Source organism: Chlorocebus sabaeus, chromosome 11 (genome assembly GCF_047675955.1).
Source record: "Chlorocebus sabaeus isolate Y175 chromosome 11, mChlSab1.0.hap1, whole genome shotgun sequence".
NCBI lineage: Eukaryota > Metazoa > Chordata > Mammalia > Primates > Cercopithecidae > Chlorocebus > Chlorocebus sabaeus.
Window position 1 is genome coordinate 845319 of NC_132914.1, and position 25505 is coordinate 870823.

Consider the following 25505-nt stretch of genomic DNA (forward strand, 5'->3'; position numbering starts at 1 on the left):
CCTGGGAGGCGGGGGTTGCAGTGAGTCAAGATTGTGCCACTGCACTCCAGCCTGGGCAACAGAGTGAGACTTCATCTCAAAAAAAAAAAGAAAGAAAAAGAAAAAAAAAAAAAAAAACACCTGGGCGCAGTGGCTCACGATTGTAATCCCAGCACTTTGGGAGGCTGAGGCAGGCAGATCACGAGGTCAGGAGTCCGAGACCAGCCTGGCCAACACGGTGAAACCCTGTCTCTACTAAAACTACAAAAATTAGCTGGGCGTGGTGGCTGGCGCCTGTGATCCAAGGTACTCAGGAGGCTGAGGCAGGAGAATCGCTTGAACCCTGGAGGCAGAGGTTGCAGTGAACCAAGATCGCACCACTGCACTCCAGCCTGGGCGACAGAGTGAGACTCCATCTCAAAAAAAAAAAAAAAAAAAAAGGGTTTACCCCAATTAATGTACCCCAGATGCTGTTGGGTAGGGACTTGCAGAAGGAATGCTAAGTGTGGGCTTTGACACAACCCAATTCCCTGTGGCAACCAGGTGTTGCTGGTTTAGGTTAGTGATTCGTGCTTACGGGTGGGGTAGAAGAAATACAGCCTCGGCTTATGAATACCTAGGCACAGAATGTCCCCAGCTCGGCCCTATGGGGCAACTGTTCTCACAACCCTGTGAATTCTTCCCAAGGAATCAGGGCCAAACAAAGGATTAAGGACCTCGAAAAACGGGAGTTCTCAATCCAGCTCCTTCAGTAGAGTCACTGTACCTTGAAGGACCGGCACCATTTGTGCTTCAGGGAAAACAAACAACACTGGCCTGTGACAGAAGGTGGGAGTGGGAACTCTCCCCTGCACCCCTATGCTTTAGGAGGAAGGTGCTGCCCACATGCTGAGCCCGTTGCAGGAGAGCACCTAGGCCTGCTGCATTCCACCTCCTGCAGAGACACCCGTGTCCTCCTGTGTTGTAGCTTGTTAAGGGAGTGTAGACTTGTCCTTCTTGTGTTGAGTAATTTTTCAGGGAGGCTGGAAGAACTAGAGGGTAAATTTCCTCTCTATTCCAGCCAGGGCTTCCAGGAGCCAGGGCTTCCACTCCAATATATGCATGCATTGTGTTGTTATTTCCTATTAAATCCCATCTTTTCACCCACCACTGAGTATTACACTAGTATTGACACTTAGTTTTAAATACAGTTTAATATTTTATACACAGGTTCTTGCACTGGTTTCCAATTATTTTATGTAAGTCTTGATTCCCCCTCAAAATTACAAACCCTCAAAATTACAAACATCTTGGGAACCCTGCTTTAGCACCTATGTTCCCTCCCACATCCAGTACACAGTGAACATTAGATCAGTGTCAGTCACTATATGGGAATATGTAAATAACCTAGTGTAGATCTATAGTAAGTAATACTCTGCAACAGTTAAAATAATAAGGTGGGCCGGGCGCGGTGGCTCAAGCCTGTAATCCCAGCGCTTTGGGAGGCCGAGACGGGCGGATCACGAGGTCAGGAGATCAAGACCATCCTGGCTAACCCGGTGAAACCCCGTCTCTAGTAAAAAATACAAAAAAATAGCCGGGCGAGGTGGCAAGCGTCTGTAGTCCCAGCTACTCGGGAGGCTGAGGCAGGAGAATGGCGTAAACCCGGGAGGCGGAGCTTGCAGTGAGCTGAGATCCGGCCACTGGACTCCAGCCTGGGCGACAGAGAGAGACTCCGTCTCAAAAAAAAAAAAAAAAAAAAAAAAAAAAAAAAAAATAATAATAATAATAAGGTGGCTCTACATATTCTGACATGGAGAGATTTCCAATTCATATTATTTTGTCCCCCAAAATTAAAGCAATCAGGCACAGTGCAAAACCCTTTATGTAGCAGGAAGTAAAAGAAACAAGGGCCTGGTCCATCCATCTGTTTATTTCCTTCCTCCTACGTACCCCTAGTCACAGACATTTGTTACAATCCAGTGTGGCAGAACTCAGTAATTTCCTGTATTTTCCCTTTCAAAAAGAACTGTAGTTAATGTTAAATAAATGTCTAAGTCAGTTGCCATAGGACTTGCCACAATAATAGTCACACTTACATGGAGCTGTCATTACTCACAGTGATTTACATGAATTAACTCATTTAACACTCACAATAGTCTTATAAGACACTGAGGCACAGAGAGGTGAAGTCACTTGCCCTAGGTCAGACAGCACAGCAAGGAGGTGGCAGACCCAGGATTTAAGCCCAGGAGCCTGTGTCCTTAACCTCTATGCTGAAGGTGCTTTTCTTTGTTTCTACTTTTTGTGTATGCCTCAGTGATGGCAATCAGAACGCTGTGTAAGAATTAACGGAAAAGAAAAAAAAATCCCCATTCCCACCCTAACCTGTGGCTCTGTTTATGGACTTGTAGGTTTGAGGTACCTATAAGGAGCTACTGATGCCTTCTGGAAACTATGTGTGGGCTGCTACTGAGAGAACATGACCATTTGCTGTGACTGTGTTAGTCAAGTGATATACATAGATCTCCCTAGCAAGCGCCTCCTGAGGACGGGTTCCAGCCCCAACCCGAGGTCGTATCAAGTACAACTTCAGCTATTAAGCTGGCTAATGATGGTCCAGGTGTAACAAATCCCACTTGATTGAAAGCGGCAGGGGTAGACCCGCTAACTTTTATAGAAACATAGGTACAAAGTATAAGATTCCTAGGACTCTGATTCTTGGCTCCTCAAAAGCTTGAGGAACAAAGATTGATGCCATCTAAAAGCAAATTAGAAGGCTTTGCGCAGGCCTAGGCCCCCGAATAATGTGCTGGAGATGACACTGTGTTTAGTGCTGTTTCAGGTTAAGTCAGCATCCCTCCAATGTGCAGACCTACTGTCATAGCAATATATATCCCTGGTTCACACATGGAATGTTTGCTCTCTGGCAGCCAAATGCACTTGGAACTGGCAGTAATGATCTCACAAAAGCAGGAAAGCTGAGCAGTTAGTCACATGACTACCAAGGTACTGAGATGGAAGAATTGGGCATCACTTAATGAAAATATCTTGGCATCTCAGAATCAGAAGTTTCCAAACTTGGAGGCAGTTTCAGAACCATCATATCCAAAGTCCTTGTTTTACAAATGTGGCAACTGAAGCTTTTAAAAAAAGGTAGGCCTCAGGGCTCCTTGCCTGAGCAAAGTTAAAGTGTAGTTCTTCCAATACAATTCACTCAGACCTCCCTTTCAATGACAGCAGGGCCTTTAGTCCCAGCTACAGTCATTAATTCATCCCTGGTACTTGACTTCTATTCCTCCTTTCCTCTTAATGGTCCTGTTTTCATTTCCTTTTGTTTTTGAGACTGAGTCTTGCCCTGTCACCCAGGCTGGAGTGTAGTGGTACCATATGGGTTCACTGCAACCTCAGCCTACAGGGTTCAAGCGATTCTCATGCCTCAGCATTCCGAGTAGGGCTAATTTTTGTATTTTTAGTAGAGATCCCCGTCTCTTCACTATGTCGGCCAGGCTGGTCTTGTACTCCTGGCCTCAAGTGATCTACCCACTTCGGCCTCCCAAAGTGCTGGGATTACAGGTGTGAGCCATTGTGCTAGGCCACATTTTTATTTTTAATTGTTCTGTTTGTGTTTTGTTTACTCATACAGAAAAGGAGAATCATACCTCCATTCCACCACCCCACTCCAACCCCTCCGCCGTGGCTCCAATGCTACAGACCACTCCCAACTTCAGTCCCAGAAGAATGGAAGGAAGGCTGCAACTTAAGAGACTGGGGTTAGAAGTGATCTTCATAAATTGTTTGCCTTGCCTGTGTCTAGAGTTCTTACGGTATGGTTTTCAGGTGGTTTTCAGGCTTTGCTCTTATGTAACCATGTTTATGAGGTGAAGTTATTTGACAATGTGCTTGTGCTGCTTTCAAATAATGAAAACCAGCCATTGCTCTACTAACGTCTCATCAGAACAAAAATTCTGCCTTCCACGTGCAGACTGCTCTCTGATTTTCAAAACTACTGCTTCTCCCGTCTGGAACAGCCCTACCTTCCCACTTGGAAGGGGGCACGGGAAAGTGGCTGCACTGAGTTGCCCCTCCTGCCTCGCTTCCCTCCCCTCCCCTCCCCCTCTCCACCTCCTGCTTTGCAGGAGGCAGTGGGTTGATGTCCAAGTTGATCTGTAGGTGGGTTCCAGTTGGAGAGTCTCTGGACAAAAGCAAAGCCTACTTTTCTCCTCAGGGTGAAAGGGGTGGGGAGAGGCCATGAGGATGGGAGGAGAGTGCCCCAAATCAAAATGCTTCTCCCGGAGTCAGGAAAGAATTCCAGATCACTAGCTCTGACCAGACTCTTATGCTAAAGAAACAGGCTGGGGCCGGGTGCGGTGGCTCACGCTTGTAATCCCAGCACTTTGGGAGGCCGAGGCGGGCGGATCACGAGGTCAGGAGATCGAGACCATCCTGGCTAACACGGTGAAACCCTGTCTCTACTAAAAATACAAAAAATTAGCTGGGCATCGTGGTGGGTGCGAGTAGTCCCAGCTACTCAGGTAGGAGAATTGCTTGAACCCGGGAGGTGGAGGTTGCAGTGAGCGGAGATTGCGCCACTGCACTCCAGCCTGGGCGATAGAGCGAGACTCCGTCTCAGAAAAAACAAAACAAAACAAAAAATAGGCTGTAAGGGCAGTCTCTTCTAACACTGCCCTGGAGCTAGGTTATTTCCTAGACTGGCTCAGAAAATATCTGTCTTTGAGGACAATGCTGCTTTAGCATAGAATCTAGCAGAACACCCTCGTTCTACATGGTCCTGGCATGACCTCCCCTTGGGGTGTGGACGGCCGAAAAGGGCACACAGTTTCGGTTTGACAGCCTAAGATGTGAATCCCAGTTGAGCCATTGACTAGCTGTGACCTTGAGCACGTTAACTTTCCTGAACTTCAAGTTTTCTCATCTTAAGTCGGGGTTAATACTACTTACACTGTGGCCCTAAAAAATCAGAGAGAAAAAAAGAGTCTACGCAAAATGCTTGCTTCATACAAAGGGCCCAGAAGTGGTAGTTTTTTGTTTGTTTTTTGAGACAGTTTTGCTCTTGCTGCCCAGGCTGGAGTGCAATGGCGCGATCTCGGCTCACTGCAACCTCTGCCTCCCGAGTTCAAGCGATTCTTCTACCTCAGCCTCCCGAGTAGCTGGGATTACAAGCGCCCGCCACCACGCCTGGCTAAGTTTTGTATTTTTAGTAGAGACGGGGTTTCGCCATGCTGGCCAGGCTGGTCTTGAACTCCTGACCTCAGGTCCGCCTGCCTCGGCTTCCCAAAGTGCTGGGATTACAGAAGTGAGCCAGGGCCGGGCGCGGTGGAAATAAAATTAGTTTTTAAATTGTTGTTAAAATTAAATTAGAAAGTTTGAAGACTAAATATAGTTCAGACATTTTTGCCTGGTCTATTGGTCAAACAGATGTACATCAACACTGCTGGATGTTTTAAGATTATAAAGCCGGGCACGGTGGCTCACGCCCGTAATCCCAGCACTTTGGGAGGCCGAGACGGGCGGATCACGAGGTCAAGAGATCGAGGCCATCCTGGCTAACACGGTGAAACCCCGACTCTACTAAAAATACACAACAACAACAACAACAAAAAACCCACCTCTACAACCCTGAACCACCCTGCCCGGGGCCATTATTATTAATAACTGAGGGACGCCTAGGGAAAACTCAGCAGGAAATCGAGGACTCTTGTGAGAAAAATGGAACCCAAATAGCCCGGACTGGCGCTCCCCGGACTCTGCAGCCGGCGGCGCTGCCCGCGGACGGGGCGGGCTGGGGGCGGGGGCTGCGGCGGAGACGAAGGGGAAGGGGCTGCGGGGCGAGGTTTGCGTCGGGAAAGGTGAGGGCGGCCCGGGCCTCCGGCGGGGGAAGGAAGAGATGCAGCCACGTGACGCAGCTCAGCCCAGCCCCGAGCGCGCCGGGAGCGGATGCGGGAAGTGGTCTCGGGGCCCCGCTCCCCTGCCCGGCTCGCCCGCCCGCGTCAGCTGACCTGGTTTCCGCGGGCCCCGCGCTCCCGGGCCCGGCCGCCCCACGCCCCACTCCGCGCCCGCCGGCCCGGCCCTCCCTCCCCAGCTGGCCCGGCTGCCGCGGCCTCTTCAGCCCAGCGCCCGGGGTCGTCCTGCAGTTCCCCCGAGTGGGCCCGCAGGCCGCGGCCGCCTGCTCAGCGCAGGACCCTTCGCCTCCCCGGGACAGGCGCCTTCACCTCGGGACCCGGCCGCCCTGCTCCCCGCGACTACCCGCTCCCCGCGACGCCCGGCTCCCCGCGACGCCCCGCTCCCCGCGACTACCTGCTCTCCGCGGCCGCCCTGCGCCGCTCTGTCCCCCTGCAGCCGCCCAGGCCTCCAGCAAGGGCCGCCGAGGGCTCCAGGCACACCCAGGCCCGTCCTTCTCGCCCGCAGCGCCCCCCGGGACCCTCAGGGACCCTCCTGCCCTGCCCCCGGGGCGCGGCTGTCTGGAGCCTCGGCGCCGTCGCAGCCTCGCAGCCTCCCAGCCTCGCGCCGCGTGGGGCGGGGACCGCGGAAGAAAGGGGCGCCGCGGCCGTCGCGCCAGCTCTCGGGCCTACATCGGCTCCGCGGCCACGAGGCTCGCAAACTAGGGAGGGGAGAAGGGAAGAAACACCGATTGGATTCGGGAACACGACTCAGTCCCCTCACGTCACCCTCCCGAGACCTGTGGGGCGTCGCCATTTTAGGGCTGGAGACGAGGAAACCGAGGCGCGGAGAGATGAAGCCACCGAGCGGCTGCTTTGCGGCGAAGCCAGAGCCACCATGTTTTCTCAGCGGCGGGAGCTGGAGCCGCGTCTTAGCGCAGCTGCTCTGCCACCGGCCAAGGGGTCGCATCTCTTCTGGAACTTGCTCCCCGCTCGCATCACGGGAGCAGTCGGTCTGCTCTTCCAGTAGAAACTGTTTTGCCACTTTCGGGGGGAATCTTGAGTTACCAACTCAGCTCTCGGGTCTTAGATAACGCTTTCCTGGACCCCACAAGATGCTCCAGCACCTCTACTTCCCTTTTTGATAGCCCTCGTCATACCGCCTCCTGCAATTGCCCTTTTCCTTGTCCGTCTCCCTCTGCAGATGGAGCGAAGGGACCTGAGCGCGGGCTCCATGGCTTCATTGCCGCCGCAGCAGTAGCTGAAGGGCCATGGGCCGGCTCCCGGGGTGCCGTAGTGTCCCCGGAACACCGTTTGAGAACCACTGAACTAGAGTCTGCAAGTTAAAGTAAGGCAAGAAGGAAAACCAGAAACAACCGTAAAAACCTGACCTTTCATCACCTTCATACTGGCCATCATTTATCGAGTGCTTATTCGATAACAGACATGGTTCTCGGTGTGGGAGTGCAGTGGTCCTCGAACATAAATGTCGGTCCGAATCGCAGGGGATCTTGGTGAAATGCAGGTTCTGATTCAGTGCCTCTGGGGTGGGGCCTGAGAGTCTGCATTTCCAACAAGCTCCCAGGATACTTCGTGTAGAAAAGCTTTGGTGTATTAACGTATTCTGTCTTCTTAATAATCCTGTGAAATAACACTGCTATTCCCACTTTACCGATGAGGAAACAGGTTAAGTACATATGAACTTACATCAAAATAAATAGACTGCAGGGCAAGGAGGGAGGGGAGAATAGTGTGGGCAGTGTACAGTCTTAGAAGAAGCAGAAGCAAAGTTCTAGGCAGAGGAAAAAGGATTTACAGAAAGCCTGACATACAGGGCAGGGGGACGGGGCCTACACACAGGGCTGTCTCACCATTAGGTATTATATGCACAGTACTTGGGGCTATGGGCTTCCTGAAGGTCCCAAGTATTTGAGACCTGAAAAAAATTTGTTGACACCCACATAGGAAAAATGAGCATTTAAATTAATAATTCCAAAATTCAAATCATGAATTGTTTCAAAGATTTTACATGATAGAATTCATATTTAGTAAGTGATACGGGTATATTTTAATGCATTTGATTTTTAAAATGGGGTAGGGCCTACTAAGAACAGGCCAAGCCCTGGCCCCAGTGGGTTTGGATATAATCCTGAGGGCAGCTGGGAACCACTGATAGAAGCAGGAGAATGTTCTCTGTGGCTACAGTGAGGAGAATGGATTGGAGGGAGGCCAGACTGGAGGCCCAGTGGCTAGAGACCAGATAGGCAGTTACAGTCTTCCAGATTGCGAGACAATGTCTCTTTAGTGCCAAGATTAGCATAAAAATCATAGCATTATATAACCCAATTATTCTTTGATTCCTTCGGCCCCAATCTGACTCAGCATTCTAAATTTACTTAAGGTCTGGGGACAAGGGTTTTTGGCAAATCCTTGAAGGCAAATGATGTTACAGTCAATCAGTACATGCCTTGAGCCAGACAGACGTGGTTACGGGCCTCAGTTCTGCTGCTTGCTAGCTGTGTGACTTTGCACAGTGATTTAACTTCTCTGGGCCTCAGATTCCTTACTGGTAACATAAGCCTAATGGTTTCCTCACATAATTAAGTGAGAAAACTATGTATATAGGACTTCTTACGGAGTAGGTACTTAGAAATAAATGGTAGCCATTATCATTTATGTGCCTTTGCTCTGATATATGCTTAAGTTTTCTCTAGGAAGGAACAGAGGGTAAATTATTTAGTATTTCCATCAATCTTCTGAGATAAAAATTATTATCCTCATTTTGCAGATAAGAAAAAGGGTTCAGAGATTAGATCACAGCTCTGTGAAGTAGGGGCACAAAGTGGTCAACCCGGAAGAGCTGGACTTTATTTTCCTTGTACTTCTGTCCATGCACTCTCTCCAGCAGTTGACATCTGCCCTCTTTGATGGCTGCACGACCAATTTCCCTTAGTCATGGCATGAGTCAGCCATGAGGGCTGATGGCACACCACCGAATACTCTGCCGTGGCGCCACTGGCCTCCATTTCCCTTCTTCTCCAACGTTTTCCAGCCTCCCTAATACCTTGCCCCCCAGTTTTATTGCTTCTGGATTTTCCTTATTAAAGAGCTTGTCTCTGAGACTCAGACAGAACCGCCCCAGACTGGGATGGCTTCCAGGGTACCTCCCTTTCAAGGGAGCAGATAAGTAGGTCACATCGGGATGGTGAGGGAGGAAGCTGACTTCTTATGGGAGGAGGAAAAATACTGCAGGTCACATGGAGAATGGAAAACAAAATAACAGGGTTTCTCTGTTTTCCTAATTCTCTCACACAATCTCACAGGGACAGCCCCCTGCCGGCCACTGTTACTGTGGCTAGCATTCTGGAAACAGCACAGGCAATACTGATTTCTTGGATCTTGAGGATACTAGTGGCAACTTGAGGATAAGCCTTGTCGACCCTGTGCTCCCCTCCATCCCACCTGCCTCCTCTTCAGGCTACTCCATAGCCCCCAGGATATTTTTTTCTCCTATATGGTGAAGCGAAATCTCAGCTTTTACAGGAGCTTCCACCTTGTGGACTGCCCCTTGAGGGCCTAAAAGCACAGAGCTCGGCAGCTTGGAAGCTCTGTGGGGCAGGAAGGCGCTGCCCGGGAGTGGCTGCAGCAGCCCAGGATCCCGTTTACAGAGACGCCTTTGAAGCAACCGGGTTAGGCCATGAGCTCTGCAAGATTCCTGCTCCCCTTCCCAACCCTAGTGAAGGCAGTTCACAACAAGGAGTGTGGGTGAGCATTAAATTACATAGATCACTGTGAAAACCAGAGAAAGAGAGACAGCAACAGAGGAAGGGTGCGGCATTAGAGATCCAACACTACCAACCCCACCCTGTCCCACTATCCCTTGGGACTGAGCCCTGTTTGAATCATAACACTGGGCGGTCACATTTCTAGGAAACTACAGCTGAAGAGGAAAGGTCCTGGTTGTGTGAGTGAGGCTATGTACAGATTAGGACTGAAAATGTGTATCCGGGCAGACAATTGGTTTCTGGACTCCATGCCCGAGGCACAAGACAAGCACACAAAACCAAACGACCGAAGCTTGACCCCTCAAACCTGAGGGTAAACAAACCTGCTTCCCTGGACGAGGTTGTGGAAACAGGGAGTTCACCTCTGGAGAGAGAGGCGCAGGGGTTTTCCATTCTCCTGGCGTGGAGCCTGGTCAACTTTGAGCTCAGAGGCTCGCCGTTCCAGGATACTGGGAGCACTCTCACAGAGGCGTGGAGGTGATGCTCCAGACTTTGGGCTGGCACTCTGTCCTGCCTGACTTCCACATTGCCCCCTGCCCTGCCTACCCCTGTTCCCAAGGCCCTCAAACTGTTCAGGGGTGCCAGGCCCCTCTGTTCCTTTTCTTCCACCCCTGTAAAAGGCATATTTCCCCATCCCTCAGGTGTCTGTGCCCAGGTGCCCCGTGGGAAAGCCTGCCCTTGCCTTCAGTAGCTCTCCCCCTCTCCTGAGAGGCAAGGCTGGGTGACAGGAGACAGACGTCCATCTTCACCTGAGCCCTTCATTATGCTTTATCTTTCTAGTGGGGGCGGGCCTGTCAAACACATCTCTTTCCTAGGCTGGAGGAATCCCAAAGCACCTCTCATCAGTGGCTGTAAATCCCACAAGTATGTGGCATGCACACAGTAGCGGTGACGGTGTGGTGGTAGCCCACCCTGAAACAAGAAGTGTGGATTCGAGAGTTCTAGAACCTTTTTAGAAAGTGACTGGCAGCTCCTCCTCCCTGGCACCTGCTCCAACCTGGGCCCGTCGGTCTGCTGACATCTCTGTGTGACTCTGGGTGCGCTGCTTACTCCAAGTCTAGTGCAAGTGCTACAGGACTACACCTGGGAGAAAGGAGCCAGCCTTGAAGGCTCCATATCCCCCATATGTCAGTCACTTATGGATTGAAGTGGGGATTCTAAGACCTTAATATGCATCAGGATCACCGAGGGCTTGTGGAAATACAGATTGCAGAAACCCTCATCTCCAGGGTGTCTGATTGGGTGGGTCTAAGGATCTGCATTTGTAACAAGTGATGGAGTGCTGCTGTTCCAGGGACCACATTTGAAAACCACTGAGTCTGAGTAGAGCAAAAAGAAAACCTAGGTTTCAGTCCTGCCCTGCTGCTTCCAGGCTCTGTGGTCTTGTTTTGACCTTCCTTAGCTTCAGTTCTGCATCCATTAAAGGTGTAGTAATGGCCACTGGGTAGCTGGGAGGATTCGTTTGTGTCATGTGTTTGAAAGGCCCTTTCACTGTGCATGGCAAATTGGATACATCAATTAGTCAACAAATGCATCTTTTTTTAGATGGAATTTCACTCTTGTCACCCAGGCTGGAGTGCAATGGTGTGAGCCTCGCTCACTGCAACCTTCTCCTCCTGAGTTCAAGTGATTCTCCAGCCTCAGCCTCCCAAGTAGCTGGGACTATAGGCGTCCACCACCATGCCCAGCTAATTTTTTTTTTTTCTTTTTTTTTTTGTATTTTTAGTAGAGACAGGGTTTCACCATGTTGGCCAGGCTGGTCACGAACTCCTGACTTCAGATGATCCGCCTGCCTCGGCCTCCCAAAGTGCTGGGAATACAGGCGTGAGCCACCACGCCCAGCCTAACAAATACATATTTATTGAGTAGTCTGCCTGTTGTTCATTAGATACCCTGCCCAAAGCCATGAAGATTCCAAGGCCCAGTTAAACATCCCACATCTCTGGACTTTGATTTTTTTCCTCTTTAAAACGCGGGCTAGACCTGTTCATCGGGGATGAACTGACCGAATGAATGGCTGTGTTCATGAGTGTTCTTTGCTCTGCAGAAGCACCTGGGCTCTCAGATGGAGGTCCAGGAAAGGTCTGGGCAAGGAATCAAAAATTTGGCTTTCACCTGCAAATCTAGCCACCCCGTGCCCCCATCAGAGCTGGACTTCTACACAGGACCTGGAAGGCTGATTAATAAACCAAATTTGGCCTTCATGGTTCATCACAATCTGATTCCAACTTACCTTTATAATCCTATTTCTCACTTTTCTCCTCCATTCACCTTATAGTCTAAACAAATCTATCTACTCATCCTTCCCCAGATATGCCCTGTGTTTTCCTGCCTCCAGCTTTTGGCTCACACTGTTCTCTGCGCTAGTCAATAGTGCAATACTCTTGCACTAGTCAAAGTCCTATCCATCCTTCGGAGCTCATTCAATGACTATCTTTTCAAAGAAGTCATCCCAAATCCATCCATCTATCTGTCTGTCTATCTATCTGTCTATCTATCTGGAGTGATTTTATCTTTTTCTTTTCTTTTTTTCTTTGAGACGGAGTCTCTGTCGCCCAGGCTGGACTGCAGTGGTGCGATCTCGGCTCACTGCAACCTTCGCCTCCTGGGTTCAAGCGATTCTCCTGCCTCAGCCTCCCGAGTAGCTGAGATTATAGGCATGCGCCATCATGCTCAGCTAATTTTTGTATTTTTAGTAGAGACGGGGTTTCGCCATGTTGGCCAGACTGGTCTCAAACTCCTGACCTCACGATCCGCCCGCCTCAGCGTCCCAAAGTGTTGGGATTACAGGCGTGCACCACCGCACACACCTGGGATATCACATTTCTAGTCTTGGAGCATATTTGGATACAAAAACAAGAGTTGTCCTATGTAAAACTATTAAAAAGTGGAACAGCCACTTAAAAGGAGATGCTGGCCGGGCGCGGTGGCTCAAGCCTGTAATCCCAGCACTTTGGGAGGCTGAGATGGACGGATCACGAGGTCAGGAGATCGAGACCATCCTGGTTAACACAGTGAAACACCGTCTCTACTAAAAAATACAAAAAAAAACTAGCCAGGTGAGGTGGCGGGCCTGTAGTCCCAGCTACTCGGGAGGCTGAGGCAGGAGAATGGCGTAAACCCAGGAGGCGGAGCTTGCAGTGAGCTGAGATGGTGCCACTGCACTCCAGCCTGGGCAACAGAGCGAGACTCCATCTCAAAAGAAAAAAAAAAAAAAGGAGATGCCTACTTATACACAGTAGTTAAGTATAAACTGTTGAGTTTTAATGGTAATCAGAAACAGTCAATAAATACGTGTGTGTGTGTATGTGTATATATATAGTAGCCCATGAAATCTACTCATTTGCATATAGGCACACCTGCTTCTCTAATTTTCTTTTTTAAACTACAAGTTTTTTTCTATTCTAAATATAATATATGGGTTAGTAGAAAATGTGCAGAGGAAATAAAAAGTGAAAAGAAAAGTAATAGATGAAAATAAATCATTCATAAACCCATAATCCAGAAATAACTACTATTAACTTTTTGGTTTATTTTTTCCAATAGTTTTCCTACACATATTTATTGTATACGATATTTAAAGGAAATTGAGATGAAACGTTTATGTGCTTGTATATCTTATTTCTTTAACCTAATGTATGATTAGCATTTTGATATTCTCTTAAGTATTCTTCCAAAACATAAAAAATTATTCCATATTTATTTATAGACTTATCAAACTTTAACCATTTCTTCATTATTGGACTCTCCATTTTTTGTTGTGAATAATATTTTGGTGAACATCTTTGCATATCTAAACACAACTTTGATCATTTTCTTAGGCTGATTCTAGAAGTCAGATTAGTAGGGCGGTGGCATGATCTCAGCTCACTGCAACCTCTGCCTCCCAGGTTTAAGTGATTCTCATGCCTCAGCCTCCTGAGTAACTGGGGTTACAAGCACACACCACCACACCCAGCTAATTTTTATATTTTTAGTAGAGATAGGGTTTCACTGTGTTGCCCAGGCTGGCCTCAAACTCCTGACCTCGTGATCTGCCCACCTTGGCCTCACAATGAGCTGGGATTACAGGCGTGAGCCACTGCGCTCAGCCAAGAGATTCACACCACTGCATTCCAGCCTGGGCAACAGAGTGAGACTCAGTCTCAAAAACAAAAACACCATTTATATATATGGATATCTTGACACACATTATACTATCAAATTGTTCTCTGGAACTTCCATTCAAAAATAACTTCTGGAGACTTCTGGTTCTGCATGTAAGGCACTTGGACTTAGCCACGCCATCCTAACAAGTAAAAAGCTGAAGAAACTGAAAAATCAACAACTCTTCTTGGATCCAAGAGAGAGATAAGAACATAGGGCAAACCACTACCCCTAAGATCTGTGGGACAGACGGGTGAATACGGGGAGTCGTGGCTGATGGGGCAGACTCACAAGGGCAGTTCTCCTCGGGAATCAGTGCCAGCTAGGAAACCCTGAACTGTAGTTGACAAATTGCTTGGAGGGTCAGAATGGACAAGTCTGAGAGTTAAAAACTCCAGGGTGACCCAGTCATGGGGGTGGGCACTGGAGGAAATGCTTTTGTGAGTTTTACCTCTAGGAGCTGCCCAAGTTCTATAGTAAATGTCAGAGAAAAATCTCCTCATGCTTCTGGCAGGGGGAAGGGAGAAGGAAACATTTCAAAATAGGCCAGAGCATTCTGTCGGTTCTTCTTAACAAGGCCTGACCTCAGGAGAACTATTTAACCAGAGCCAAACTTGCTGGAGTTTCATTAGAGCCCAGGGGACCTGGGGGAAGGAGAAGATCCGATTGTAGCACACCGTAGCTATCCTGACCCACCTAAGCGGGGGCGTACTTAGAAGCAGTTGTGATGTTCAGTCCAGAGGCACAGGCTCACTGAAAGACTGACACCCAATCACAGAGCTGGGGAACACTTCCCCTCCCCTCACATTTTACCACCACATACTAAGGCCTATTTATAGCAGTTCCTTTTGCCTTGTACATACCTGACTATCAAGAAAAAATTACAAGGCATACTAAAAGGCAAAAAAACGCAATTGGAAGAGAAAAGCAAGCATTAGAACTAGACATGGCAGGGATATTGGACTTTATCAGACCAAGGATTTAAAACAACTATGGTGAATATGCTAAGGGTGCTAATGAATAAAGCAGATGGCATGCAAGAAGAGATGGGCAATGTAAGTGGAGAGATGGACACCCTAAGAGAGAACCAAAAAGAAATGCCAGAGGCCAAAACACTGACAGAAATGAAGAATGCCATTGATGGGCTCATTAGTAGACGGGACATGGCTAAGGAAAGAATCTCTGAACTTAAGCATACCTCATAGAAAGCCCCTAAATGGAAAAGCAAAGAGACAAAGACTGAGAAAAATAGAACAGAATATTCAAGAACTGTGGGACAACTACAACACGTATCATATATGTAATAGAAATAACCGAAGGAGGAGGCAGAAAGGAACAGAAAAAATTTGAAACAATAATGACTGAGCATTTCTCTCAAATTAATGCCAAATTATAGATACAGGAAACTCAGAAAAAATCAAGTAGGGCCGGGCGCGGTGGCTCACGCCTGTAATCCCAGCACTTTGGGAGGCCGAGGCGGGCAGATCACAAGGTCAGGAGATCGAGACCATGGTGAAACCCCGTCTCTACTAAAAAATAGAAAAAAATTAGCCAGGCGCAGTGGCGGGCGCCTGTAGTCCCAGCTACTCGGGAGGCTGAGGTAGGAGAATGGCGTGAACCCGGGAGGCGGAGCTTGCAGTGAGCCGAGATTGCGCCACTGCACTCCAGCCTGGGCGACAGAGCAAGACTCCGTCTCAAAAAAAAAAAAAAAAAAAAAAAAAAAAAAAAAAAATCAAGTAGGATAAATGCCCAAAGAGCTACAAAAAAATCAAAGACAAAGAAAAAATACTGAAAGAATCCACAAGAAAAAAAAATCTTACCTATTGAATAACAAAGATAAGAATTACATCTGATTTCTCCTCAGACACATATGACGAAGAAAGTAGAGTGAAATATTCAAAACACTGAAGGAAAAAAATCCACCAGCCTGGAATTCTCTATCTTGCAAAATTATCCCTCTAAAGGGAAGGAGAAATACTTTCTTAGACAAACAAAACTAAGAGAATTTGTTGCTAGTAGCTCTGTCTTGCAAGAAATATTGAAAGTTAGAAAGAAGGAAAATGAAGCTGGGCGTGGTGCCTCATGTCTGTAATCCCAGCTCTTTGGGAGGCTGAGGCGGGCAGATCACTTGAGGCCAGGACTTCCAGAAAGAAGGAAAATGAAATAGGTCAGAAACTCATATCTACGTAAAGAAAAGGGAAGTATCAAAGAAAGAGTAAATGAAGGTAAAAGAAAAACTTTTTTCCCTATTCTTTTTTAAAATTAACAAATGAAAAGATTCAGCCAGGCGTGGTGGCTCACGCCTGTAATCCCAGCACTTTGGGAGGCTGAGGTGGCGGATGACTTGAGGTCAGGAGTTCAAGACCAGCCTGGCCAATATAGTGAAACCCCACCACTACTAAAAATACAAAAATTAGCTGGGCGTGGTGGCAGGAGCCTGTAATCCCAGCTACTTGGGAGACTGAAGCAGGAGAATCATTTGAACCCAGGAGGTGAAGGTTGCAGTGAGCCGAGATCACGCCATTGCACTACAGCCTGGGCAACAAGAGCAAAACTCTGTCTCAAAAAAAAAAAAAAAAGGAAAAAAAAAATTTCATATATTTGTGATATACAAAGTAATATTTTGTTTCTTATACTTAACTGATCTAACAGTTTGTTCAAAATGAACAAATCAACATATCAACAATATATTTGATTATGTACATTTATGTATATGTTTTATGATATATACACATATATATATATATGCTTACATATGGGTAGAATGAATGCCAGCAATGATACATGGAACAGGACAGAGGAATTAGGATTGTTTTGTTATTATAAGGTACTCACATGACCCATGAAGTGGTAAAGTGTTATTTGAAAGTGCACTTGGATTTGTTGTACTTATAAACTGCAAACTCTAGGGCGATAACTAAAAAAAGTTAAAAAAAAGTACCACTGATACACTCTGAATGGAGATAAAACAGGATAATATAAAAAGCTCAGTTAAAACCACCAAAGGCAGAAAAAAGTGGAAGAGAAAAATAGGAACAAAGAATGAGGGCAACAAATAGAAAAACAGTAACAAATGTGGTAGATCCAACTATATCAGTAATCACTTTGAATGTCAATGGTCTAAATACATAATTGAAAGGCAGAAATTGTCAGGATGGACACAAAAAGATGACCCAACTCTATGTTGTCTACAAGAAACTCACATTAAACATAAAGACACATATAGATCAGCTGGGTGTGGTGTCTCACCCCTGTAACCCCAGCACTTTGGGAGGCTGAGATGGGAGAATCACTTCAGGCCAGGAGTAAGACTAGCCTGGGCAATGTAGTGAGACCCTGTCTCTACAAAGAATAAGAAAATAGCTGGGTGTGGTGGTGTGTGCCTGTAGTCCTAGTTACTTGGGGGGCTGAAGTGGGAGGATTGCTTGTGCCAAAGCATTTCAGGCTACAGTGAGCCAAGATGGTGCCACTGCACTCCAGCCTGGGTGATGGGTGACAAAGTAAGACCTTGTATCAAAAAAAAAAAAAAAAAAGACAGATTAAAAGGAAATGGATGCGGCTGGGCACAGTGGCTCACGCCTGTAATCCCACACTTTGGGAGGCCAAGGTGGGCAGATCACCTGAGGTTGGGAGTTGGAGACCAGCCTGACCAACATGGAAAAACCCTGTCTCTACTAAAAATATAAAAATTAGCTGGGCATGGTGGCGCATGCATATAATCCCAGCTACTCTGGAGGCTGAGGCAGAAGAATTGCTTGAACCCAGGAGGTGGAGGCTTCAGTGAGCCGAGATCATGCCATTGCACTCCAGCCTGGGCAACAAGAGTGAAACTCCATCTCAAAAAACAAAAAAGAATTATACACCACACCAACTGGGGTTTATTCCAGGTATGCAGGACTGGTTCAACATTTGAAAATCAATTAATGCCTGGTGCGGTGGCTCACACCTTTAACCCCAGCACTTTGGGAGGCCGAGGCAGGTAGATCACCTGAGGTCGGGAGTTCAAGACCAGCCTGACCAACATGGAGAAACCCTGTCTCTACTAAAAATACAAAATTAGCCGGGCGTGGTGGTGCACGCCTGTAATCTCAGCTACTCGGGAGGCTGAGGCAGGAGAATCACTTGAACTGGGAGGTGAAGGTTGAGGTGAACTGAGATCCACTATTGCACTCCAGCCTGGGCAACAAGAGCCAAACTCCATCTCAAAAAAAAAAAAAAAGAAAAGAAAAAAAGAAAAGAAAAACAAAAGAAAATCAATTAATGTAATTAATCACATCAACTGACTAAAAAAGAAAAATCACATGATCATATTAATAGATGCAGAAAAAGTATTTGCCAAAATTCAACACCCATTCATGATAAAAACTCTCAGTACACTGGGAATAGAGAATTTCCTCAATTTGATAAAGAATGTCTATAAAAAGCCTATAACTAACATCAGACTTAATGATAAAATGTAGAAGCACTCCCACTAAGATTAGAAACAGGCAAGGATGTCTCCTGTCACCACTGCTTCGTACATTGAATTTGCATTCGGTATGAACAAATCTTAGCGATTTCCTCGTCTTTGCTAGGAAGTCCTAGTAAATGCAATGTAGTTCCTTCAAAAAAAGGAAATGAAGGGACTACAGATTGGGAGTGAAGAATTAAAACTGTCTCTGCAGATGACATGATTGTCTATGTAGAAAGTCCAAATGAACTGACCAAAAATCTGCTGGAACTAATAAGCAATTATAGCAAGGTTGCAGGATGCAAGGTTAATACATAAAATGCGATCACTTTCCTATGAAACAGCACTGAACAAGTAGAATCTGAAACTTAAAACACTACCATTTACATTAGTACCTAAAAAAGTGAAATGCTTATGTATAAATCCAACAAAATATGTACAATGTCTATTATGAGGAAACTACAAAACTCTGATGAAAGAAATCAAAGAACTAAATAAATGAAGAGGTCAAGCACGGTGGCTCACGTCTGTAATCCCAGCACTTTGGGAGACTGAGGCAGGTGGATCACTTGAGGTCAGGAGTTCAAGACCAGCCTGGCCAACATGGCGAAGCCCTGTCTCTACTAAAAATACAAAAATTAGCTGGGCATGGTGGCAGGCACCTGTAATCCCAGCTACTCAGGAGGCTGAGGCAGGAGAATTGCTTCAACCTGGGAAGCAGAGTTTGCAGTCAGCTGAGATCGTGCCACTGTACTCCAGCCTGGGTGACAGAGCAAGACTCCATCTTAATAAATAAATAAATTTATAAATAAATATAAAATAAATAGAGACATAGATAGATATTCCATGTTTATGGATAAGAGGACTCACTATAGATTCAAACAATCTCAATCAAAATCAGTTGTGAATATCAACAAACTAATTGTATAGTTAGTTTATATAGACGAGCAAAAGACCCGCTGGGCGCGGTGGCTCACGCTTGTAATCCCAGCACTTTGGGAAGCCGAGGCGGGTGGATCACGAGGTCAAGAAATCGAGACCATCCTGGCCAACATGGTGAAACCCCATCTCTACTAAAAAATACAAAAAAGTAACCGGGTGTGGTGGCGGGCGCCGGTAGTCCCAGCTACTCGAGAGGCTGAGGCAGGAGAATCACTTGAACCTGGGAGGCAGAGCTTGCAGTGAGCTGAGATCTGGCCACTGCACTCCAGCCTGGGCGACAGAACGAGACTCCATCTCAAAAAAAAAAAAAACAAAAACCCTACATATGGGCAAAACACCTGAACACACACCTCACTAAAGAAGTTGCAAAGGTAGCAGATAAGCATATGAGAATATTCTCCACATCTTATGTCACCAGGGAAATGCAAATTAAAACAAAAATGGGATATCACTGCACAGCTGCTAGAATGGCCAACATCCAGAACACTGACAATAGCAAATGCTGAGGAGAATGTGGAGCACCCATTCATTGCTGGTGGGAATGCAAAACAGCATAGCCATTTTGGAAGACAGTTTGGCAGTTTCTTCCAAAACTCAACATACTCTTACCATATGATCCAGGAATTGCAATTTGTGTCTTCCCAAATGAATTCAAAATTTATGTTTACACAAAAACCTACACAGTTTTTTTTTTTTTTTTGAGGCAGAGTCTCACTCTGTTGCCCAGGCTGGAGTACACTGGCCTGATCTCAGCTGACTGCAACCTCCGCCTCCCAGGTTCAAGCGATTCTCCTGCCTCAGCCTCCCGAGTAGCTGGAATTACAGGCACCTGCCACCACAGTCGGTTAACTTTTTGTATTTTTAGTAGAGGTGGGGTTTCACCATGTTAGTGATAGCCAGGCTGGTCTCGAACTCCTGACCTCAAGTAATCTGCCCGCCTCAGCCTCCCAAAGTGCTGGGATTACAGGTGTGAGCCACTGCGCCCGGCCAGAGCGGCTTTATACAGAATGATACATAATGCCAAAACTTGGAAGCAACCAAGATGTCCTTCGGTAGGCGAATAAATAAACAAACAGTCGTACATCCAGACACTGGAATATTATTCAGTGCTAAAAAGAAATGAGCTATCAGGCCATGAAAAGACATGGAGGAAACTTAAATGCCATGACTGAGTGAGAGAAGCCAATCTGAAAAGGCTACATATTGTATGATTCCAACTACATGACACTCTGGAAAAGGCAAAACAGAAAGTCAGTCATTGCTGGGGGTTGAGAGGGGAAGGAGCAATGAACACGCAGAACGCAGAGGATTTTTAGGGCAGTGAAACTTCTCTAGTATACCATACAATAGTGGTGGAAACATGTTATTACGCATAGAATGTTTAACGCCAAGAGTGAACCCTCATGTAAACTGTAGACTTTGGGTCATAATGATGTGTCAATGTAAGGCTCATCAGTTGTAAAAAAAAAAAATGTACCCTTTTGGTGGAGGAAGTTGAGAATGGGGAGTCTATGCATGTAGGGTGAGGGGTTATATGGGAGATCTCTGTGTCTTCCTTCTCGATTTTGCCATGAACCTAAAACTGCTATTTTATATATAACTGCTATTCTTTATATATATAACTGCTATTATATATTACATAGATATCATATATAACTGCTTATATATATATTTGTCTTTAAAAGCAAAACAAACAAACAAAAATACTCCCAGAGTACTTTGTCTATAGACTTTCTTCTATTCATAAGTATTTTTACCTCCACTCCCATCTCATTCTATCTGTATCTTGCTATACTTAACCGGAGCTATACTGAATTTGCATTCGGTATGGACAAGTCTTAGTTCCTCTTTTAGCAGATCATCTTCACATTTCCATCAACATGCAGCACAGGAAGAAAAAAAGGAGCCAAGAACTGAATCTGTCTGGGGAACCTGGAAGCCCAAAGAGGAGTTCCATTTTGAGAAAGAGCCAGGCTAGGAGCTTAAACTCTGTACTTAGGGGTAGGGTTGCAACGCTGGCTCAGAGGGGAAGAAAGGGATCATCCTCAACCTTTCATACATCCAGACTCTGGGAGATGAGCAGGCTTAGCTCCCTGGCTGGGCTACCAGTGAAGGCAGGGAGAAGGGCAGAGGCTTGGAGGCCACAGCCACAGGCTGTAGAAGAAAAGCAGCAGCTCCAGGCATCCAGCTGGTAGAGGCCACCTGCTCTGAGTGCTGTGTGCCACTCTTCACAGCCAGCTGTGCTGCTGCTACCCATCCCAGTCTCACAGGTCCTGACCTGGAGACACATCTGCAACATTGATTATAGGGGCTCAAGTTAATGTTATTTTAGGCTGGTCTCGAACCCCTGACCTCCTGATCTGCCTGCCTTGGACTCCCAAAGTGCTGGGGTTACAGGCGTGAGCCACCTAGCCCGGCCCTGTTATGCTCTTTCTAATGAATACCAAAACTATAAAGATGGTCAGCCATGGTGGCTCACACCTGTAATCCTAGCACTTTGGGAAGCCGAGACTTTTGGATCATTTGAGGTCAGGAGTGCGAGACTAGTCTGGCCAACATGGTGAAACTCTGTCTCTACTAAAAGTACAAAAATTAGCCGGGTGTGGTGGTACATGCCTGTAACCCCAGCTACTTGGGAGGCTGAGGCAGGAGAATCACTTGAACCCGGGAGGCGGAGGTTGCAGTGAGCTGAGATCGTCCCACTACACTCCACCCTGGGCAACAGAGTGAGACTCTGTCTCAAAAAAAAAAAATCTGTAAAAATAAACATTATAATAAGAAGTTGTCAGCCATTGATAGTACCTTTACTACCAATTGGTGATCATTGTACCACATTTTGGGGAAACATTGTTTTAACTAAAGAGTGTTATTGTTTTCTTTTTAGAGACAGAGTCTGGCTCTGCTGCCCAGGCTGGAGTGCAATGGCATGATTGTAGATCACTGCAATCTTGAACTCCTGACTTCAAACAATCCTCCCACCTCAGCCTCCTGAGTAGCTGGGACTACAGGTGCACGCCACCATGCCCAGCTAATCACTTTTAAATTTTTAATAGAGATAGGGTCTTGCTATGTTGCCCAGGCTGGTCTTTAGCTCTTGAGCTCAAGTGATCCTCCTGCCTCAGCCGCTGAAATGCTAGGATTACAGGCGTAGGCCACTGTGCCCAGCCAAAGGTGGACAAGAAATTGTAGGAAATAATGGATAACCTTCTGACCAAAGGAAAATGTGAGTAAGATATAAGAATTAAATAGCATATTGGAAGAGACTAAATGACAAATGAAGAGAAAGGCACACTAACACCTTAGTTACCTGCTAGAGATAGATATTTATCAAGCCTAGCCAGTCATTTCCTTCTCCTTCCTCCCACCACCTCTTTCCTTCTAAACTTCTGATTCAGATGCAAAGTCCTTAGTCTGTAACTCTAGATTGTTCAACCCATTAGCACATAAGAAAGTTGCTCTTCTGAGAATAATAAGCAGCAACACAGTTTCCTTAACAACCAAGGATCTTATAGAGGCAAGAACTAGAAGTAAGAAGAAAACACACACCAGGGATAAAAGACATGACTGGAGGTCTTGGGCGAATTAAGTGACCTTATTCCTACCTCAGAGCCTCTCCAACTCATGGCTTCCTTAACTCATTCATTTAACAAATGTTTTCTAAAGCACTTAGTGTGTACCAAGAGTTGCCTCATGCACGAGGGCTGCAGCAGTGAATAAAACAGGGGAGGCCCTGATCTCAGAGATCTTGTGTCCTAGTGAGAGTGACAGGCAATACATACTAAATAAATAAGCAATGTAACTTTAGGTGGTGAGCAGTGCTGTGAAAGAAATTAAACAAATGATAAAGACAAACTGGGGAGGAGGCATCCTGTAAAGAGGTTAGTCAGAGGAGGTCTCCCTGGGGAAGTAGCATTTGAGCTGAGACCTGAATGTACTAGGAAGGGCCAGTCAGGGGACAAGCCAGGGAAAGAAGGTTCCAGACAGAGGGACCAGCAAGCCTCGCGGTGGGACCGCTGTCGGGGCTGGCTGCCAATCCAGGAGGAGAACAACACTGGGTATGCAGTTGTACTTGGTGAATGGTTTTGATACAGCACACCAAGCAGTCTTGCAAGTTCCCTGGTGGTGCCTCAACAGTGGAGGGGCCAAGGACAGAGACTCTGCCAGACTCACGCCACCCTGCCCAAAACACACACAGAGAACGAGAGAGAGAGAGAGAGAGAGAGAGAGAGAGAGAGAGAGAGAGAGAGAGAGAGACACGCACGCACATACTCTGCTTCAACAAAACAGCTCTTCTTTAATCTGAAGTCTATATTGGGTGGCTGCTTAAGATTTTGTTCGAGGACCAGGTTCAGGGATCAGAAATGCTTGATCTCAAAAGTCCTTTTCCACACTTTGTTTGATTCTCTGAAATGTTACACAGGTGTTACAGCAGTGGTCATAGAAGGGTTGATTCTATTCCACCCGTTGACTGGGAGTCAGGGAGTGGAGCTCCCAGCAATCTGGCTCTCCTCTCACGGTAACAACCCACCCTTTCCCCTCCAGTGGTGGACTGGAACCTCTGATGCCTTCCAAGCCCATTGCAGCGAGAGAGGGACACACATCTCTGCCTCTTCCTAGGAGATCAGACTGATTTCCTTTCCTTGCACTGTCCGAATGAGACGCTTTCTGTCCCACACAGTAGAGCTTTGTGAAGATAGCCGAGAAACGGCTCCAGTGTTTTCCAACCTGGAAAATGCAAAGTTGGCCAGCTGCCTCTCTTCCTAGCCTCAAAACTCATATCTTTCCTGTCTCCAAAGAACTGCCCGGCAGCTCGGAGAGAAGCCTCTGCTGTCCTGGGGCTTGGGGAAAGCACTGCTCAGAATGTGAAATCGTTTTCTGGTAATACGGATCTCATTAGCTCTTTGACTGGCAAGAGGAAGCCGAGGCCAAAAGGGATGTAACCAAAATCTGTTTTTCAGATATTTCAAAACAAGTGAAGAACCAGACAGGGAAATGGAGGGAAAGAGAAAATAAAGTGACAAAGCGTAGGGAGCATTTGGAGACGGGGGTGAGTGAGAAAGAGAACGGGGAGGGAGACTATCGAGTGGTTGAAGTATCAACCCTCTGTTCTTCCAGCTTCACCTCTACTCCCGATTCCCCTCTGCTCTCTTCCAGAGAGAACTTACTTGAAGGTTGATGACTTCTCTTTCTGATTCCATCTCGCTGTCCTCAAGTCCCTTCACACGCACCGGGTGCCGGGAGCAGACTGCGTGGGCTCCTCCAGGCTCTGCCGTCTGAGTCTCTGCGGCTTTCTTGGGATAGGAGAGAGCACACAGCTGGTGGGACAGACCTGCCATTCATCCCTCTGATGTGGGATGCCCGTCTTGGCTGCAGGCCCTGGGGGAGGTGTACACAGGCACACGCGTGAGTGTGTGTGTGCACATGCGTGTGCTGCAGGAGGTGGCACCTGGCACGCTGAGAGGTGGCCTTCTGGGTTGGTAGTGACAGCGTCATTTTCACCAGTGGCTCCAGTGACCTTCCGGTCCCAGCGGAGCCCTCTGAAGTCACCAGCCTGCTTTGAGCTAGGAGCTTTACAACTGGCAAAGAAACCCTGCATATTTATCAAGGAAATGGAAAAACAGCCTGAGGACGACACTATCTGACTTCACTGCTGAGTGGGGTCCCCAGTCCCCAGGGGTGGGGTGACCTCCAGCACAGTCTCAATACTGAGGCATTGGGATTTCCGTTGTTCTTTGCTTCGTTCCCTGTATCCCTGAAAGTTTTTTAAAAAATTGTAGTTTACCTAATGGGCTCCAAAGCATAGGCGGTATTCTACAAAGTGAGTAAACAATATGTTTTTATTGACAAATTGTTTGATTCCTTCAACTCCTCCCTTGATTAGCCATAGAGGGAGCAGGGAGAAGGTGTACCTTCAAAGCCTGTTTATGCAAGTAGCAGTATTCTCCCTGCTTTTAAAATAAAATTACCAGGGGCGAGTCTTTTTTTAGAAAGTTTCTTTTTTTTCTCTCCTGTTTACCTTAGAACCCAAAACTCTTCTGGTTTGTTCCTGAAGCAAGGTTTAGACACAAGCTTGTGCACGTGTGGGTGTGGGGATGTCCGTAGACGTGCATGGCAGGGTGTTAACCTGTAATCCAATTCAGGGCTTAAAGAGGTGCGGGCGGGAGGAAGACAGGCAGAATCACACGTTTACTCTCACCACATTCAAATGTTAAAAAAAAAAAAAGGTGATTTCTTCAGTTCTATGAAATGCCTTCATAAGTTCCCGTCCCTCTGGACAGTGGTGCGAGGGAGGGTTGGACAATTGGATGGGGGCCATGTTTTAGT

The 25505-nt window shown here is 46.9% G+C and overlaps 2 protein-coding genes across 3 annotated transcripts in view; one reads left to right on the forward strand and one right to left on the reverse strand.

Annotated features, from left to right (window-relative positions):
- NINJ2 (ninjurin 2) overlaps positions 1-24608 on the reverse strand; it is a 96925-nt gene extending 72317 nt beyond the window's left edge. The window contains exon 1 of one of the 2 annotated variants that reach the window (XM_007967105.3): positions 24347-24608. In XM_007967105.3, coding sequence (XP_007965296.2) covers positions 24347-24517 — 171 coding nt within the window. In that variant the 5' untranslated portion in view covers positions 24518-24608. Of the gene's footprint in view, positions 1-6276; positions 6376-24346 lie in introns of those variants that run through there. The other variant, XM_037988418.2, reaches the window with a different exon arrangement.
- Positions 5830-11726, forward strand: LOC140712722 (uncharacterized). The gene is given in 2 exon segments (XM_073020322.1): positions 5830-6105; positions 6107-11726. Coding segments are annotated over 2 exon segments (1035 nt in total). The 5' UTR covers positions 5830-5916; the 3' UTR covers positions 6953-11726.
- Positions 24609-25505: the final 897 nt, after the last annotated feature.